Here is a 19,872-nt window from a genome sequence, read left to right as displayed (position 1 = left end):
CACCTTGACCCAAAACAATGACAACAATTGAATAATTTTCTTTTATTTAGAATAAATCACAGCAAATTTAGCAGCAGCCGCAGCCGCAGCCGCTGCAATTTATGAGCATTTGTTTGCTCACTTTTGCGGTTCGTCCGAGCTGTCCGCGTTCCGCGTCCGAGTCCGAGTCCGAGTCCGAGTCCGAGCATCCACAACCAAATCCGCATCCATAGCGTCATCGGACTAAGTTGTTAAGTCATTTTATTGGACAGCGTTGCCATACATTTTCACTCGCACGCATTTTGATTTTTGCATGCGCCCAGGATGGGGATAAGAAGCATCGTAACGGATGGGGAGGTGCTTGGGATGGCAATAAAAAACTAAAAAGTATGGGGCGTGGGGGAGTAAGGGGAAAGAGGGAGGGAGACAACGACCGATGCTCTCAACGTCGACTACAATATGAAGCAGAACGATTTAATGATGCATATGACATTTTTGCACTCTCTAAATGGGCAGCCTTTGGGTGTGCAAAAGACGACGGCAACAACAGCAGCAGCAGCAACAGCAGCAGCAGCAACAGCAACAGCAGCATATAACAACAACAGCAACAACAATAAAGTCGTCGTCGTGCTTGCTTGTGGGTTAGTTAAATGCATTCAGATCTGGGCAGTCGAGAGTCAGAGAGCCCCAAGGCAAAGGCAAATGCCACCGAGGCAACCTTGACGGCGATCATGGCGTGATCATCATCATCAACATCAACATCATTATGTTGATCGTTGTTGTTGCTGCCACGCTCGTGATGATGATCAGCTGCTGTTGCTGTTGTAGCTGTTGTTGTAGGACAACAAGTGTACAAAGACTCTTAAAGTATGCTAATCGCTAGTGATGATATCTAATGCCAACAACTAAAAGATCTTATTGAGCATGTAAAATGTAACATGCAAGTCAGCACTTGGTCTCGATCAATACACAGAAATACCTCAAAGATGTGTATACTATTTGCATATATACATATTTTGATAAACAATAAATAAATTCTTCTGATATATCATTGAATTAATCAATCTTTTGAAAGGTTAAACAAATTAGCTTCAACAATTACACAAACAGTTTTCGTAAATCGGTATTAATACAACTGACTTAATAATCAAATGAAAAACTCGAAATTGGATATACAACGTGAGTTGTATATTCCTGTAGATTTCACTTGGCCTGGCAACGGATGAGTCAGATGAGTCAGAAATCAGCGAATTCCAAGGCAGTTTTTGGAGCGCATGTAAATCAAGACGGAAATGCTGCGTGCAAAAAGTGCAAAACGAGCCATGCAATTGGGCTGCACAAATCGCGTCAACGATTGCTGCTGCTGTTTCTGAGGCTGTTGCTGTTGCTGTTGCTGTTGCATATAAAGAAATTAAGGGGCAAAACTAATTTTAATTGCGACTGCATTTGTATAAACTCCAAAGCGGCCTCTGCTTAGTCGTAAATGTGTCACTCACTCACTCACTCAGTCGAGCAGGGCCAACAGCAACTGAGATGCTGTTGCTGTTGCTGCTGCTGTTGCTGCTGCTGTTGCTGTTTGCTGGCGTTTAATGTCGCTGGTTTTATGGCGTATTAGTCGCCAGCAAAACAGCAGCAGAGAAATCTCTGGCGGTGGCCCTAATTTTATGCACTTGCAGATTAGTTTATTAGTTGTAGTACATACTCATGGAATGCCAGACAGCAACACGCTGGACAGCCTGGGTTCTGTTGCTGTTGGCCTCCTCTGATCCGGCCATGGCCGTGTGCGCCTGCGTACTTTGGCCATAAATCATTTTGGCATGCCACCACTCTGTGGTGCCGCTGCTGCTGCTGCTGCTGCTGCTGCTGGACTGAGTGCCCAACGCTCTGGAGAGTTCATGTTTGAACATTTAAAAGTGCATTTAGTAACACTTACTTAAACAAAAAAAAAAAAAGAAAAAAAAAAATGCTTTTGGTGGTTCGGGCGCACAAACACAGATATGCATGTGCTATAAAAATGTTTATAGCATGTTTTCTATATGTTATTATTTTACTATGCGGTAAAGTTGGCCGCTGCTTGGCATTAAATAAAATTCTTTAAAGTTTTTGCCGGCTGCAGCTGCTGCTGTTGCAAGAACAGTAGTAGTAGCTATAACAGCAGCAGCAGAAGCAGCAGCAGCAGCAACAGAAGCAACAGAACCAGCAGTAGCAACAGCAGCGGCCACACCAGTTAGCAGCATCGTAAAAATGTCAAATGTCAAACTGACGTTTTAATTAGCATCTGGTCACCCTAACAGTTGGCGCTCTTGCGATTCATTTGTGTATGCCCTGTGTATGTGTGCCTGTCTGTGTGTGTGTGTGTGTGGATTATGGTGTCTGCATTTGGTTGGTTGGTTCCGGGGCGTCAAACGATTTGTTTGGCACCACTCTTTACGGCTATGAATTTTATTATTATTTGTGATATGCATAACTCATATTCCCCTCTCTTTCCATGTCGCTCTCTTTGCAGATGGTGCAAGCAATACAAGTGCTTCGGTTTCACCTTTTAGAGTTAGAAAAAGTAAGTAAACATTGATTAAGTACATAAGTATTAAACGTTAGAGTTAATCTTAAAGGCATTGCAATACGTTCGAGGTTATTAAGTGGCCAATTAGACATTAAAAGAAAATTATTGTTAATTGTCATCAGTTGGATGTAAAGAAAGTGCAGTTTATCAGCTTGATATGCTCACATGATTAAAAACCTAATCTTTAATCTTCCGCATGGAGTGCAATCTGTGCAAATTGTATTGCTCATTTCTTGGCCATCATCGAACAACGTGCTGCAAAAAAAAAACCCAACAGTCATGCAATTAACTGTTAGCCAAGCAACGAACATTTATCACCAACCCCAACGACCACCCATAAAACCCATAAATCAATAGCTTACAAAAAAAAAAATAAAAATGAAGAAAATAAAAAAAATCAAGCTCAAGTGCGCTTCAGTCAAGACTAGCAGATACTCTCTAACTTGTATATCACTTATTTAGATTTGAGCCACAGCAAATTGGCTTGTTGATTTATTAATTGTGCGCTGATTGCGTCTGATCAAGTTTATATGGTGTATGCCCGTTAGAAATAGGCTGCGCAGGGTATAGGAAAAAAAATAAATAAATAAAAATAGAAATAGAAATAAAACAAAGTTGCCAACATTTGTGTTGACATTTTATTGAGCTTGTATGCAGGCTCCGACTGGAGACACACAGCTTGTGGTCATATCTCTTTTGCAAATGTCTAAATTAAAGCACAACATCGAACAAGAGCTGTGACAACTGTGGTGCAGCTGGCCGTGGCCAAAACTTGCATTAATTGCCAATCAAAATTGAAACAAGTGAAAACCGCTTGCATAGCTTTAGATATAGATAATGAGCACAGAAAATGCCGACCGACAGGATGTGTGGCATAGCATTTACAAACCTCGAGATATGAGAGACCGAACGGAGCACAAACATTTGTCGCTGTCGTTTGAGGTGCAGTGCGGTGGGGTGCCTTGTTGTGTTTGCCTGAGCAGGTGTTTGTCCAAGATACAACAATCAAAAATAAAATAAAAAAACAAAACAAAACAAAAAGAGCCTATGATATATTTGCATTGCGAGTTGCCGCACAATGCAACGCATTCATTTGCGGCGCTGCTTTTGTTCTTAATTCATGAGGTGTGGAGGCCTACTGCCTTCTGCCCCCTGCCCCTATACCCTCCCTCTGACTAACCCTCGACGCAGTTATATAAATAATTTTGGGAATGCAGCAACAAGCAAACACCTACTTTATTATTGGACACACTTTATAGTCTAAATGGAAAAATTACAGGTTGCCTAATTTGTTTTAATTTCAAATAATATGCAAGAGTTTGACTAGATAGCTAGCTTTGCTAGCTGGCTTGGGTGCGTGTGTGTCGGCGTCTGTCTTAATGGAAGTTGTTCCTCAACGTGGTCGTAATTAATGCCTGCGCCCTGCCCCCCCCTACCCTCCCCTACCCTCCGCCTCCTCACTCCAATCCGTCCCTTGTCCACTGCTGCGCTGCTGTGCCAAGAAAATTAATTAGGCAAATGCGCAGCGAAGCGTGGAGCGTCCGAGACTCTGACTGAGACTCAAACTGAAGCCCAAAAACCGAAGCAGCTAAAGCCCGGCTTTGAGCTAAACCCGTCATCAGAGTTTGTTGTTTTTTTGTTGTTGTTTTTTTGTTATTTTTTTTCTGGTTGTGGTTTTTGTGTTCTTTTTTCTCCTTCTTATTTTTTTCAATTAAGTCTTAAGTAAGAAATTATGCAAAACATTATAAAAAACAACAAGCAACAACAATAAGAACGAAACGTTCAAAGAATACGTAGCTTGAGCCCTTTCGGGCCTTGAGAAATGTGTGGTTTAGGCCCCAAAAAAGTCGAAAAGTCATTTACAGTTGTGTGTGCGATTGGAACTGGGACTTGTCTCTGGTATTGGACTAATGACACACGGCCAGCAAATGACAAATACGTACAACAAAAGTCAATCAATGTGCAATTAGCCTTAGCCAATCTTAATTACCAATGGGGCAAAAGCGTCGCTTTCTATTGAATGTAGTGCAGTAAGCCAACTTGAGTCAGTCAGTTAGTCAGTCAGTCAGTCAGTCAGTGAGATCGGTGTGTCAGTCAGTCAGTCAGTCAGTCAGTCAGTCAGTCAGTCATTTAGTCATCCATCCATTCCAGCCAGCTGCAATTTGTTTCAAGCGGCACCCTGTATAACAACGACGAGAATAGTGTAGCAGTGGAAGCGAACGAGATCTTTATCATCATCACACACAGCACAGCGCACACAGCCCACGACAGGTTTTTGTTTTGTCATTTGTCACTCACACAGCTTGCGACACACACGAACCACGACGAGCCAACAATCGGCAACAACAATCCAACAGCCAACAATCGGCACAAAGAACTGTAGCAACTTGTACAAAAACAAAAAAAGCAAACAGCAACATCAGCAGCAGCAGCAGCAGCAGCAACAACAGCAACAAATATACAATTCATTTATATGCAGCCAACAAAATGCAGCGGGCGTTTTTGGTGTATAAAATAAATAAAAATACAAAAACAAAAACAAAAAAAATCCAAAATAATACTTAAATAAAATGTGCGGGCTGGACGCTCAGAAAGCATTTATATTGGTAAATATACATATATATATATATATATATATATATATATATTATATATATTGTATATCTGTATCTGTGCATATTTGTTGCTGCTGCTAAAAACAACACACAGAATCAGTTAAAAAGACGTTTCAAGACTTGTGTCTGTCAAAACTGGTTTGCCAGCCCCAAGTACCCAGTCCTCACTCAGCTCACAGCTCACAGTTCTCAGTGTTCCCAGCCAGCACGGACAATTCTCGTCACAGAGTCACATGCAAAAAAAAACAAAACACAAAAAAAAAACAACACTCAACGACGACGGCGCATTGCAATTGACAAACGGACAGTGGGACAGTCAGTGCCACAGACGGACAGACAGACATTTAGACAGACAGGCAGACAGACAGACAGACGGACGGACAGACGGACAACACACGTTGGGTCAGTTGCACACACCCCGGCAGGGGGTAAGCAGTCACAGCTTGGCGGCTGTACCGGTACCGGTATCGGTACCGGCATGGGGGCACTATACAACCAATACCACTACTGCTACGTTTGAACACCGAATTGGGGGCCTTGTTTTGATGGCTTGGCCAGTTTGGTACTACAACACCAAACAGACAACCAACAGCTGTATTTTATTTCAGTTCTTTTCTTTTTTTTTTATTTCGAACTTAGCCAAAATACACTGCAACTCAAGCTGGTCTCGAGACACGATGGGTAGTAAAATATTGGCGTGGGTTCCATTAGCTAAACGAGGCTCAAACTATTTTAGCATATGAAAAAAGGCAGCAATAGCCTAAGGCTATTTAGTATAAATCTATATATCGTATCGTATAATTTTTCAATTTCGCTTTGCGGCGCATTCGTAAACGTTAGCTCACAGCTCGTCTCATTTACATTTCAATAGCCAAATAATATTTCCATTGGCATATATATATTTTTTCTACATGAATTAAAATATTTATTTTCGTCAGCTGCTTGGATTCAGTTTCAAGTGTTTGTCGGCTGCCTTTGCAATTGTTGTTGTTGCTGCTTTTGCTTTTTTTTGTTGTTTTTAATTACATTTCATTTAAATGTCAGCAGTGTTGTACATTTTTTGCTGCGCGCTTGTTTAACAAAATGCAAAAAAAAGGGAAAAAAAATTAAATTAAAATAACTTGTTGCTTGACTGGGATTGAGACTGCGACTGTGACTGTGACTGTGACTGGGACTGGGACTGGAGGCTGTGTCAGTTGGTCGGTTTCGTGTGAATCTCAGTCGAGAGTTGCTCTATAGTCGTCATGTCTGTATAGAACATTTAAGCGCTATCTATGAACGGAAATCGAAAATTACCACTGCGCAGATTGGAGCGATTTGCATTAGATTACACAAGCGAATGCAGGCGCAAATAGTGCTATAGTTGCTATACATAAAGGCAGAGTGGGGAAAACTGTGCTGAGCGGACGCATTGCGATGCTATCGTTTTGCTAGAGGAAGCTGTAAAATGTGTGGCGAGGATGGGACTGTGAAAAGTTTTGCTTAACAGGATGTACAAATGACTGTAACATTTACAACGCTTACAAACAAGCAACGCCCCCTGTGCGGCATATGTTGCTACTGCTGCTGCTGTGGGTCCCAATTGTTGTGAGTTGCTGCTGTGCCCACCCAATGTGCAGCAGCGAACAGCAACAGCAACAGCAACAGCAGCAGCAGCAGCAGCCAGTCACAGCAACCAGCCAGCAGTCATAAATATCGCAATGAGCTGTTTAAATGTCACACACAACGCTGACAAATTAATCAAAAATTATCAGCGTCCAAGCATCGCTGCAGCAGCAACAACATGCCACAAAGGGCCGTTGTGTCCCAGGCCAGGGCCGCGCCAGGCAGGCAAGCGGGCAACTGAGAAACTGAACAACTGAGCATAAAGCCGCATAAACATATCAATTTAGTAAGTATTTATGCCTTGTTGTTGTTGCGTGCAGGCGACTGCAACTGCACTCTGGCAACATGTTGCTGGCGTGCTAATTGTGCGCTTTATGTGCATTGTTATTGCAACTTTGACAGCTATACATACACAGTAACAGCAACAACAACAAGAACAATAACAACAGCAACATCAAAATGCTGTTTGTTATCAGCAGGCAGCAAAGACAAATTTGAGTCCTGTCATAAACCAGTTGCTGCTCTGCTGCCAGTTTTTATCAACGTCATATTTTTGGTGACAATAACATTGAACACAGGCAGCAGCAGCAGCAGCAGCAGTAGCAGCAGCATCCAACAACAACAGCAGCCTGCAAACAAGTTTGGCAAGTTTGGGCAATGGGCAACAAGTTAATAGCCAGACAGCCAGCCAGTCAGCCCGCCAGCAACTGTTGCAGCTTTCGTATGCCAAAAAAAAAAAGAAGAAACGAGAGCCACAGCAGCAGAAGTAGCAACAGCAACGGCAGCAGCAGCAGCAGCAGCACCAGTTGTTGCAAGAACACAACAACAAGCAATTTGCATAAGCAACGCGCACTTTTTCGTAAATTAAATGCCAGCCCGTTTAAATGGAGCACCCTGTTTGTTGTTGCTGCTGCTGTTGCTGCTGCTGCTCTGTCTGCTCGAGCCCAGCGCAATTAATTTCTTTTTAGCCGTGTCGGCGGCTGCATTCCTCTCTTTTTGGTGCGCAGCCTTTTTGCATATTTGCATATGCGCTCCGCCTGACTCACACTCACTTTGGCCTTATCGCATTTGTTTTATCACACACACACACACAGAGACCAGGCAGAGTTTTTGGATACAGCCAGCAACAACACGGCTTTAAAAACGCATTTTGTTGGCCAGTTTGCTGCTGCTGACGCCAGCGTTCCTCTGCATGTTGCACGTGCTGCTGCTGGTGCTGTCTGTTGTCCATTGCTGCTGTTGTTGCTGTTGCTGTTGCTTGCTTAAAAGTGTGCCCTGCGGCTAAACTTGGCTGGCCAGCACTTCCTTTTGGCCAGTCAGCCAACCAGCCAGCCAGCTCTCTATGCATATTTATGTGGCCGGGTTCGCATTTTTATCGCCTCCAAGCGCGTACACCTTCTAAGCTTAGCGGTTACTCTGTTGCCGTTGTTGCCGTTGTTGTTGTTGTTCTTATTGTTGTTGTTGCTGACGTTGTCTACGCCATTTTTGAGTGCCATCATCAACCATTTGCGTGGCCCGCGTTGGAGTCCAGAGCCGGGGCTTGGGTTAACGCATAAAAAGCAATTTGCATGCCATTTGCAGCGGGAGCAAAGCAGGTTTTTGCTGTCCATGTTATAGTTGTTGCTGTTGCTGTTGTTGTTGCTGTTGCTGTTGTTGCCATAAAGAATGCAATGGCGCTAAGTGTTTGCAACTGTCTCTGTCTATCAAGTTTAATGTCATATAAACTAACCGAATGCCTAATGAAGTCCCGATTGCGGAATATGATTTAGCTACAAACGTATTGCAATGCCTGATTAGATTACATGCTTAAGATTTAAGTTATAGAGCTGAAAGACTATCAATAGTGAAACTTAATGTTATCGATAAAATAGTTGTACTATTTACACGGAAATTTCCAAATGATTGTTTTTCAGTTCTTGATCCTCGACAAAGTAGTATAGTTTATATGTATATATATGTAATTTTATATAATTAAGTATAATATATATATATATATTTTTTTTTGGCATTGCTCTTCTCACACAACAATTTCTTTCTCTCTTTCTCTTTCTTTGATCTCGCCGTCATAATTATGGCATTTTTGCGGGTTTCTCTTTGCAGGTGCATGAATTATGCGATAATTTCTGTCATCGATATATCTCATGTTTAAAGGGTAAAATGCCAATAGATTTAGTGATTGACGAACGGGACACCACCAAACCACCAGAATTAGGTTCAGCAAATGGTGAAGGAAGAAGTAATGCCGATTCAACATCGCACACCGATGGAGCTAGTACACCAGACGTTGTGAGTACCCCCTTCGCGGGAGCACATGGTCCTATATTGGCGAGCTACAATGCGGTGGTGCACCCATGTTCGTAGTACGATAACGACCTTCTTGCAAAAACGAAGCGGGTGCTCACAATGCCCTGGGATTAAATGAATCAATAATAATAACCAAAAAAAAAAAAAAAAAAGTAAAAAAGAATAATAAGAAATGTTGCGAAACTGCATAAGAAATTAAGTAAAATTAATTAATTTTGCAAAACTACAACAATGATGCAAAACAATAATCATCACGATTATTATGATGATCACAATAATAACAATAATAATATTGATGAATAAAATCCAATCAAAAACGCAGAAGAAGTTGTACGTAATTATGAACAAGAACAAGAACACACACACATTGTAAATTAGTCAAGAGAATTAAACAAAAAAGATATGAATACAATATACAGTACAAGAGAGCAAATAATAAATGAAAAAGATCAAGCAAATTTCTAGCTAGCGCAACAACAACAACAACAACAACAGCAGCAGCAGCATCAGCAGTCGCCGCAGCAAACTCAACAACAGCAACAATGGCAACACGCAGCTAGCCACAGAGCAAGCACAAACAACAACAGCAATGGACGCAAGGACACATCGCCAGCGGCCAAACGACGACGATGACGATGACGATAACAACAACAACCACATAAAACGTAGACACAGTACCGCCATGACTTGAAAGAACACCAACAACACCAACAACAACAACAACAAAAACAACTGCAGACAAACGAGCTTCCAAGCGGCCGCGAGGCGATTACGGCCCTCCCAAAAAATACCGGGTCCAAAAACTTATTCACACATCGACAGCTGATGTTGTTGCTGGTGTCTGCTGCTGCTGCTGGCTACTGCAACTGCAACTGCAACTACTACTGCTGCTGCTGCTGCTGCTGCTGCTGTCCAGTGTTGCTGCTGCTGCTGCTGATGATGCTGCTGATGCTTTGGCCGTTAGAATTTGTCTGTTTTTGTACAGTAAAACGAGAGCCATAAATTTAAGTTTAAATACACACACAAAAAAAAAAGCAAACAAATAGTAATGCAAAACAAAAGTCGTGTTATTTGTTTTTGTGTTCTCATCGCAGAGCGCAAAAATGGAGAACACTCAACTTGTAAATTACTGAAGAGATAAAGAAGAAGATACAGCAACTGAGCAACAATAATTAGCGCAAAAATTTGCTTAATTTGTAAAAAGTACCAACAACTAAAGAAAAAATATGCAAAAGAGAAAAAAAAAGAAAAGAAAAAAATAAGTAAAAGTTCCAGTACTTCGTTTTTGCAAGAGGCCCATATAGCTCGCCAATATATTATTAATTATTATTAAAAACATTTAACAACTTTTTATTATTTTCACTACTTAACAACACAAAAAAAAAAAAAAAAAAATTTAAATACAAAAAAAAAAGAAATATTATATTACAAGAAAGTTTACTAACCCAAAAATAACCAATTTTAACAATTTACATATGCACATAACTCTATATAGAAATTATATACATATACGTATATATATATATATATATATATATATATATATATTTACATCTATATATATTTATATTGATATGAAAGTCTAGCCTAATATGCATGTTGCTGACTCTGCAGGGGCAGCATCTTGCCCCGGGTACAGTCAGTCTGCAGCTACCGCTGCGTCGATAACTTTCGCGTCGATAACACGCGTTATCGTTTTGAGTTTGTAAACTTGTAAATATTACCTACCAGCCCCTCCACAAACCAAACACAACACATTGATACAGATACAGAAACTGATACCGATACCGATACCGAAACAATATAAAGCACACAATATTATCTCTTGATCTATTATATCTAAAGACCATTTTTCTATATATTACAACTCTGGTGCCAATATTCTTTTTGGAACTTGATACAAAACACAGTCTCACACCCAAGACTTTGCGCCGCTGGAAGAAACCTATGCCAGTTATCGCATCAAGCACGAAGCGGACTTTTAATTCGCTCCGTGTGTGTATTTGTGTGCGTGTGTTTTTTGGGTGGGTGTTGCAGCAGATAACCTACAGATAATGTCTCAACTATCCCCTCCCGGCCAGATCAGAAAGAAATTTAAATTTAACTACACGCAAAGCAAAGTTCTTTATATATAAACTTTATTATAAAATATAACTTTAGTATGTAGTTGTACGACTTAAGCCTAGGCTGCTTACAAGTTGAAAGAAAATTACAAAAAAACAAAAACAACAAAAAAAAAAAAACTAAAACTAAAACGCTAGAAAGAAAAGTTTATTCTTATTTTGTTTGGCTTTTCATAATTCACTTCAGCAACGTGTATACGATTTTTCAATACGTCCTTTTTCGATGTGTTTTACAACACTGAAAGAACTTGCCAAAAACAAAAAACAAAAAAAAAAAAACAAATTTATAATCTTTTTTGTTAGTCTTTCATAATTTGTTTAATTTTTTTTTAATAACTCTTATTTCGATACGTTCTTAAGGAGAGAATCTAGAACCAAGTGCAACTCATATACGTAAATGAAGAGATACATAAACATAAAAGAAATCAACCTGAGTTCAAATGCAAAGTATACGAATAAAACATAAAGTGAAACATATGTTTTTCTATTATTGTTTAACACGAAGAAAGAAAAAAAAAACAAAAAACCAGATTAAAGTTAATTTAATTAATTGAGAGAATTGAAACGCGCATATACGATGACATTTTAAATGAGCTAGGAACCTTGCGACAACTTAATATACGTAATGAACGGGATACTGTTTAGGTTATGATACAAGATCAGCAAGAAAAAAAAAGAAAAGAAAACTTAAACTAAAACAACAACAACTTTAAGCATTTACTAAGCAAAATTTTTAACTATACACAAGTAAATACGTAAAATGCTAAACGCGATACTATTATTATAAATAAATGTAATTATTAATTAATAACACATATAAATACGTAACTACTACGTATGTATGTATGTATGTAACAACGGCGCAGCTTTTGGTGCTCAAAAAACAAAAAAAAAAAGAAACATCAGTTAAGAGGTGGAATAAGATAATCCCATTGTACTACTATCCCCCAAGCATACTTGCAACTTGACTAGGCCCATGCCAAACCAACCTAATCAATTTCAGTTGCAACTGCAACTAGATGCGTTTGGACCTACCACTCTTCCCCCATCCACCACCACCACCACCACCACCCCTTCCCCAAACTCTATGTATACTATAGCGGTCTAACTAAATGTACGTTATATAGTTCTTAGTATCCGTAACGGAAGGCTACGTATTAGTAGGTATGCTAAGCTAAACTACAACTAAAACTAAACTCTATGTTTACCCATAACTAATTTCCGAAGAACTCTTCCCAGCTCTAGGCACTTTCTCTATCGCTATATTCTCCTACCTTTTTGAGTTTATGCATACTAAAAATAAAAAAAAAAACGAAAAGGAAAAAAAAAACAATAAAAAAAACTACCAAACATTGTACTTAATGGAACTGCACTCAGTTGCAGTCCAGCTATATGGGCAGTCATTTGTATACTTACACTTTACGAGTAGAGTATAAAACCAAGTGGTTTATTAGTGAAAGAAACCAACACACTAACTAAAAATGAGAATATGTCAAAGCTTTTGTACTATTTTTTCAACTTAAGAATAAACAAAACACACAAAAATCTTGCAAGTAGTTATGTTTGCAACATCAAAAAACGAAAAAAAAAAACATAATAATAATAATAATAATATTAAATAAATATAAATGAATAGTTGTTGTACTTTGTCTCATAAAAATGCTAAATATGAAAACAACAAAAGTAATTGCTGTAATTATAATGTAATTTTAGCATAAATCTGTGGCCAACTGATCTTAGTTGCTTTTTAGTTGAAAACAAAAACAAAACAAAAAAAAACAAACACACAAAAAAAAAAAAATATCGCTATACACTATATAAAAAATCTGTTGCAAAATTGGCTGCAACAAATTGTTCCCTTTGATTTTTGCTAGCTTTTGCATTTTGTTGAACACTTTGTTTAATAATTTTCTTTTAATTAGTTTTGAGTATTGAATATATTTTGCGAGCAAAGAGCAAAATTTTTATTGTTGTCCTGTATAAACAAAATGAAAACCGAAAAAACGAAAAACAAAAAACAAAAAAAAAACACAAAATACAAAACTGAAACTGAAATACGTAATTGCTTTAGGTGATATTTTATAAAAATATAACAAAAGTAAATATAATAATGAAAATAATGCATATAAAAAATATATACGTAAAAATATATTTTAAAAATAATTGAGACGCTTTTTGCTTTTATTTTTAAAATATATATAAATATATGAAATTTAGTTTTTTTGTCTTCGTGCATACATTTTTATTATTGTTTTACGAAACAAATTTTATTTAGTTTTTAGCAAAATTGTAAAATGAGAAACATGATATGAAAACTTATGGTAATGATCTAGCAGAGAAGAAAACGCAATCAAAAACTAAAAACAAAAAACAAAAACATTAACATAAATACAACAAATACAACATAAAAACCAACAAGCAGCAACTTCTATACGATATACGAATACATTTTAATGTAATATTTTTAATTATTTATATGTATACTAATAATATAATTAAAAACAAAAAAAAAACGAAAAAACAAAAACAAACTAAAATGAAAAAGAATTAAGAAACAACAACTACAGAGTAACGTTTAAAGAGTTAGCCAATAAATATATGAAAAAAAAGTATATTTGAAAAGTACACAGAAATGTTTTTTTCACTTTCGCAACGAGGCTTACGAACTAGTTATTAAGGCAACGCATTTAGCTAGATGGCCAAAACGGATGAGCAACTCAACGAAGACCTTCCTGGAGCCACCTAGACGCTATTCGATGGATACCTCAATACCAACCACATTCACATACAATTCCTTTACCAGCCTTGGCCGATCAATCTCTTTATTTATTTTTCAGCACAGTCCACTCAAGTTTGCTCATGGAGCCAGCATCTCTCTTTTGGTTAATGCCAAAGTAATCCTTGGACTATCTTTAGGTCCAACTATTGCTTTACAAACTACGCAAGAGAGTAGGCGCCTTAATGCAGTGGGCTGCATGTGCATACTTGCAACATTGATTTAAGTGTAATTCTTAAGTGCTCAAAGTGTGTAAAAACGAGATCGTGAAATTTGTGACTTTCAACGCAGGGAAATTCGTAATTTTTTTTCGTTTTTGTTGCTATCACTGCATGTAAATCGAGAAGCCTGCTCGTATTACGTGGCTGCATTTTATTCATAAGCATTTCCATCCATATGGAGCACACTCTCTGGCTGTGGCACGTGTAAGCCGCTTACGATGTCGACGCCCCCGCCACAGCTCAAGTGTCAACTGTGCAGTGCAGCTAACAGAAGGAGGACAGTTAAAGATCTGGGAACTGCCCTTTTGGGCCATCTGTGTCTGCCCCGTCTCTCTGGCTGCATTGTCGCCTGGCCTGAACTGTGGCGGCCGTCTCGGCTCGGGTCGGTGCATTGTGCGTGTGCTGCGCCTGAAATTTGAACCCAGCCGAACCACGGCCGGGTCCGGTCCCGATTAAATTGCTGTGGCAGCTGGGCGAGCCTGAAACTGCGACCGGGGCTGGGCTCCGTGTTCGAGTTCGGCTTTTTGGGACTTGAGTTCGGCATGTGAAAAACACCTTAAATGACTTATTTTTTCTTTTTTCTTTTGTGAGTGCTGTGTGTTGGCCAAAAGTCGGAGGCTCTTGCGTGTTAGATGATTTCGTTCCGTTAATGGTAGCTACATGTAATTTGGCATTTTGCGTGATTGCCTGGGGCGTGTTGGCTGTTAGACATCGTTTCATTTCGTTTGGTCTTTTTCGTTGTGTGTTTTGTTTAGTTATTTGTTGGGCATTTTCCGAGAGAGAGAGAGAGGTGGTGAACTAAAAATCAAATGCTTCATGCTGCCTGCATTTGTATTAATTTCTTCAGCAACGCCCCACACAATTTTCCAGTTGGGCCGAGAGACCTATAATTTTTTAGGCATTAAGTCAAAAGGCCGAACTGGTTTTGGGTGTCTGTTTGTCTGGCCTGCCTGTTTGGGTACCAGATTCGAGTCCAACCAACAAAAAAAAAAAAAAGAAAAGAAAGAAAGAAAAAAAGAAGGATGCTCGCCAGGCTCATTAGCCGCTCTCTCACCTGAGTAATACGAATACGCGTTAGCTGGCTTGAATCTTCGTCTTCGTCTTCTTTGCTTTTGTTTTCCTTGGCTTTTGCGGCGGCCAAGCGTCATACTGTCTGTGGCAGCAACCGCAGGCGGCTGTCCGAAAATTGTGCATTCATTTGTGAACAAAAACCCAGCCGATGTCCACATTTGAGTCCAACTCCAAGTCCAAGTCCAAGGCTAAGGCTACAATTAATAAACCAACAAAGCCCCACAAATGCCGTCGTGTCGTCGTGTGGTGGCTCAACCAAGAACTTGCCCAAAAACACAAAACCCAAAACCCAAAACCCCAATACCCATTTCCAATTCGAGCGTTTTGGCCCAAATGCTTAAACCCCTGGCTCAATGTGCATCGGATCGTGTGTGCGACAAGGCGACTTTTGACGAGCGTCGATCGACGCGTCCATCGGCGATCCACTTTTATTATGTATGAAGTGTCGCGTCTTCAGGAATTTCGCTTGCAACCAGCACAATAAAGAAAACAAGAAGAAAAAAAAAACCCCAAAACTCAACAAACCAAAAAGCTAAGGCCAAAAAGCCAAAAGCAGCAGCAGACGCATTGCAGACTGCCGTCTGCGGTAACCCGCTGCCCAGTTAGACCAGAGTTCGGAGTAGTAGTAGAGGTAGTAGGGAGCTGAGGGAGCCGACCGCAGAAATGTCATCACTGCTAATGTTTCAATGCAGTTGCCAATGTGCTCGACAAGTTTTGAAGTTTTTTTTTGGCTCATCTTGGTTTATTTGTTGCTTTTGCTGTTGGGTTTCAAGTCGCGTTCAAATACAAAACTTTCAGCAATTTTTGTCGCACTGGCGATTTTCGATCGCCGAGGGAATTGTACAAAGTCGAAAAGCGTTGAATGCGATACCTTGAGCCATTGGCGTGAAAAGACATGCCAAAGTGACGATGATGACGGTTCCATTCCATTGATCACAGTGTAAGGTAATACGGATTAGAGCTGGTCCAGCGCAAACTGAAACACAACTCGAAAATCAAATCTCTTAAAATGTGTTGAAAAAAATATTATCGCCATAAACTTTTAGTGCTTTGGTGCAAAAATTATAATTCGTTTGCCATTAAATTACGTACAAACATTAGTGAATACGTATTACTTATCCTTATATGTTAATTGTTTTACATTCATTCATGAATGCTGCACATGCGTTATTATTAATCAAGACCCGCATGAATTTGCTTTCGTTTTCCTGGAATTATATCAATAAAATCCAATCAGTAACCAAAAAAGAAAGACGAAAAAAACACTCCTATAAAAAATGCTTGGCAAATAATAATAATGAAATCCTAATGAATTTTTTTGTTCTTGCTCAAAAGATTTTGTTGCTGTTTTTTTTCGTGTTTTGTTTTTGATTGTTTTTGTTGTTCTTCTGTGTCTATGGCCCAAGTCAAGTGTTGCTTCAAACGGCAGCCGCCGACTTTAAAAGAACTCGGTCTTAAAGCTGAATATCAGACTCCGTTGTTGTTGTTGTAGCGGGTGAACATTTATATATATTTGTATCTATATACAGATATCTACCTGATTGTGTCAACCTTTTGGCTGAGCCACAAAAGTATCAATGCGTTTCTGTATACTTTTTTTTTAATATGTAGTTTTTGTTGCGAAATTCAATGGAAATTTATGCCGTAAAAATGCTGCAAAAAGCGACAAGGCACCCAAAATAGCTAGCTATGAGACGAGTCCGGCTCCGCAAACATTTTTTCCACTGAAACACTTCGTTGTTGCTGGTTGCGTTGTGCGAAATATTTTTATGCTGCCCTCAACTAAGCTGCAAATCGGTTTAAAAGCTTACAAATTATACAAAGTCCGCTGCGCCGTTTACGCTTGTGTCATTAGGCAAATGCAGGCGGCGAGCGCTTAGCGCACATTAGCCGATCAGTGCACCTACCTACCCTCTCCCCCCACATCCTTAGCACTGCATTGTGCTCCAGTTTGTGGCTTATAGCGACGGGGAGGGAGAGAGACAGAGAGAGAGAGAAGCCGTACTTTGGGGCGTTGGCCAGGCTTGTGCCTGCACAATTACCGTTAATTACTCGAGCTGAGCTAGAGCAGTTGCACTTTGCACCGCAAATGCAATTGAAGTCAACTCAGATATCAAAAGGACAATTTACGCTTGTTTCAAACTCGATTAGCTAGCCCAGCCCAGCCCAACCAGCGACCCTTTGACCATTTGTAAGTGCCTTTCAATTATCATCGATGCAACGTGGCACGCAAGTGGATTTGAAGTCACCATTCCGGGTGAGGGCTTGGACCGTGTCAGGTCGCGACCACAAGGGGAAGGGTTCCTTCAACGGCATCGGCATCGGCATCGGCAGCACTTAAGCCCGCTTAGCTTGTATTGGCCACTTGTAAATTGTAATTTAATCCGCCTAAACGGGAACTTAACTATCTTGTACAGGCGCAACTAAAAGCGTTTCCTCACAAAAAGGGTTAAATATCAAAGGGACCTCCACTGACCGTTTGGTAATTGAATTTCCCGTGTCCTGTGTGTATTTCTCTGTGTGTGTATGTCTGTGCTTTCAATACTTAATGCGACATTCTACATTCCTTGGTCGGCAATTGACATTCGACATTCGACTTTTGATTGATTTTGGTTTGTGGCCAAAGCCACGTTTGCCATTTACAATTTGGCGCATACTTTGCCCGTTCGCATTTATGTCTACATCAGCTAATTTTCTGCCTTACACACACACACACACACATAAGCACACACACATAAGCACACACAGTCAGAGAAATACACATACACTTAGTCCAACAATCCCCCCATCATAGACAACATAAATCACTTGCACTTAAATCCGCTGCTGGCGACGTCTCAGTGTCTGTCTGCTGGCCATTAGGGCAGCCAAAGAGATCTCAACCCCCAGCCCCCAACCCCCAACCCCCATATGTATGTACATTAGTGCGAGTATGTGGGGTTGCTTTGTTTGTTGTGCTGGCATTTCTATTGGCCCGGAAGCAGTGCGGCCAACATCTACAAAATAGTCAGCCAAAAGTTTGCCCCACTCTCCGGCCAAACAAAAAGACGACTCTGGTCTTAGCCTCTTAGTCAGCTCAGCTCGGCCGCCTGGCTGGCAATTTTTATTGCCTTTTTGTGCTTTATTTCCTGCGCACTATTTGCCGCTTATGGGCCTCCGATTGCAGATTGGGTACTCGGTGGGGGCGGTGGCGCATTGGGGGCTTTATGCCTCAATGGCGCGCCGAGCATTAGATAATGGTGTTCCTGCTTATTGCTTACATTGACTTTTCCATCTATCTCACTCTGCCGCACTGCTCTCTGTTTATCTCACTCTTTCCATTTTCATGCTTGGCATTGTCTGTCCCTCGTTGCGCGTTGGGATTTTCTATAATTTGCAGGCAGCTTAGCAATGCCAACGAAAAAAACTAGCAAAAATAATTTATTGCATATTTAATAGCGCACGTGCCGTGTCCAAGCCAAAAATGTTTCCTTTCCTTTCCCGAATTAAAGGACACTATTTCCAAACCGACTGAAAACCATAAAACACAAAAATGTGGATCAAATATTTCGTTCTATAAACAACAACTTTTTATATAATCTTTCATATATTTTATTATATTCTTGGATATATAAATATTCTTTTTAATATATACTCATTTCCAGTATGGATTCTTAGGCACAACAATGATTGTTCTGCCTTTAAGCCTTTTTATAAAAATATGAGTCAAGGTTAATACCAAAAATTATTTTCTAAATACTTTATAAAAATAAACCCAGCTTAAGCTTGCAACAGTATAAAAGGAATTTAACACAAACACACATTTTACAAGCTAGAATCAAACTTAAACTATTTTTGCTCAATTTAAACTTACAATTTCTTAATATTTCTTATAATTAGACCTAGCTTAAAGCAATCTTAAATTTGGTTAAGCTATTCCTCAAGCTGCATAGGGTATTTCTTAGTCTCGCTATAGCCAAATTTCGAGTTAATCTTATGGTTTTTTTTAATTACCACAAAATATGCTTGTGTTTTTCATTAGCAACTTGAGCCGCATGCCACGTTATGAGTACAGCTATTAGACCTGCCCATATTGACACATTTTGGCAACTCCCTCCCCTCAAAGCAGCAGGCAGCAAAACAAAAAAAAAAAGATGAAGAAATTCTATTAGGCAAACGCCCGCCAAATGCCGCATAAATCTCTAAGCTACTTTACTTTGACGCACTTTACTTTCAGTGCTGGCTTTCAGCTCAGGCAATTCCCATTTGGGCGCCTTCATATACATATACATATACACATACATATACACATGTATGCCCTGCATATGCCCTGCATTATGGGCATAAATAAAATTGCTTGTCGAACTGCCGCCAAACACCGCCGCCTGCTAATAAATGAAATATGATGCTCGACTCGGGCCACCCTTACTGTCTACTGCCTTACCTTCTACTCGGGTCTCAGGGCTCAGGGCTCAGTGCTCAGGGTCTCGCATTGTCGTAGCTCCTGTTTATTGCGCTCGTCCTCCTGATAGCGCCAGCCATTACAATTTGAAGTATTTCGTATATAGTCGTACAGGCGACACAATTTTCTATTTTTGGCAAATTATTTTTCTGTGTCGTATTGGATTTCCGAGCC

At 39.8% G+C, this 19,872-nt stretch overlaps 1 protein-coding gene across 5 annotated transcripts in view; it reads left to right on the top strand.

Annotated features, from left to right (window-relative positions):
* Nucleotides 1-19,872, top strand: part of LOC6563789 (homeobox protein homothorax) — a 126,142-nt gene that overhangs the window by 25,240 nt on the left and 81,030 nt on the right. For 4 of the 5 annotated variants that reach the window (XM_032736902.2, XM_043214858.1, XM_001989978.3 and 1 more), the window contains exons 5-6: nt 2,486-2,536; nt 8,863-9,048. In XM_032736902.2, the coding sequence (XP_032592793.1) occupies nt 2,486-2,536; nt 8,863-9,048 (237 nt within the window). Of the gene's footprint in view, nt 1-2,485; nt 2,537-8,862; nt 9,049-10,976; nt 13,077-19,872 lie in introns of those variants that run through there. The other variant, XM_032736903.2, reaches the window with a different exon arrangement.

The sequence above is a fragment of the Drosophila grimshawi genome, unplaced genomic scaffold (genome assembly GCF_018153295.1).
Source record: "Drosophila grimshawi isolate 15287-2541.00 unplaced genomic scaffold, ASM1815329v1 contig_311, whole genome shotgun sequence".
NCBI classification, from domain to species: domain Eukaryota; kingdom Metazoa; phylum Arthropoda; class Insecta; order Diptera; family Drosophilidae; genus Drosophila; species Drosophila grimshawi.
The sequence above is the reverse complement of the archived record's forward strand: the minus strand, read 5'-3'. Positions and strand labels throughout refer to the sequence as shown.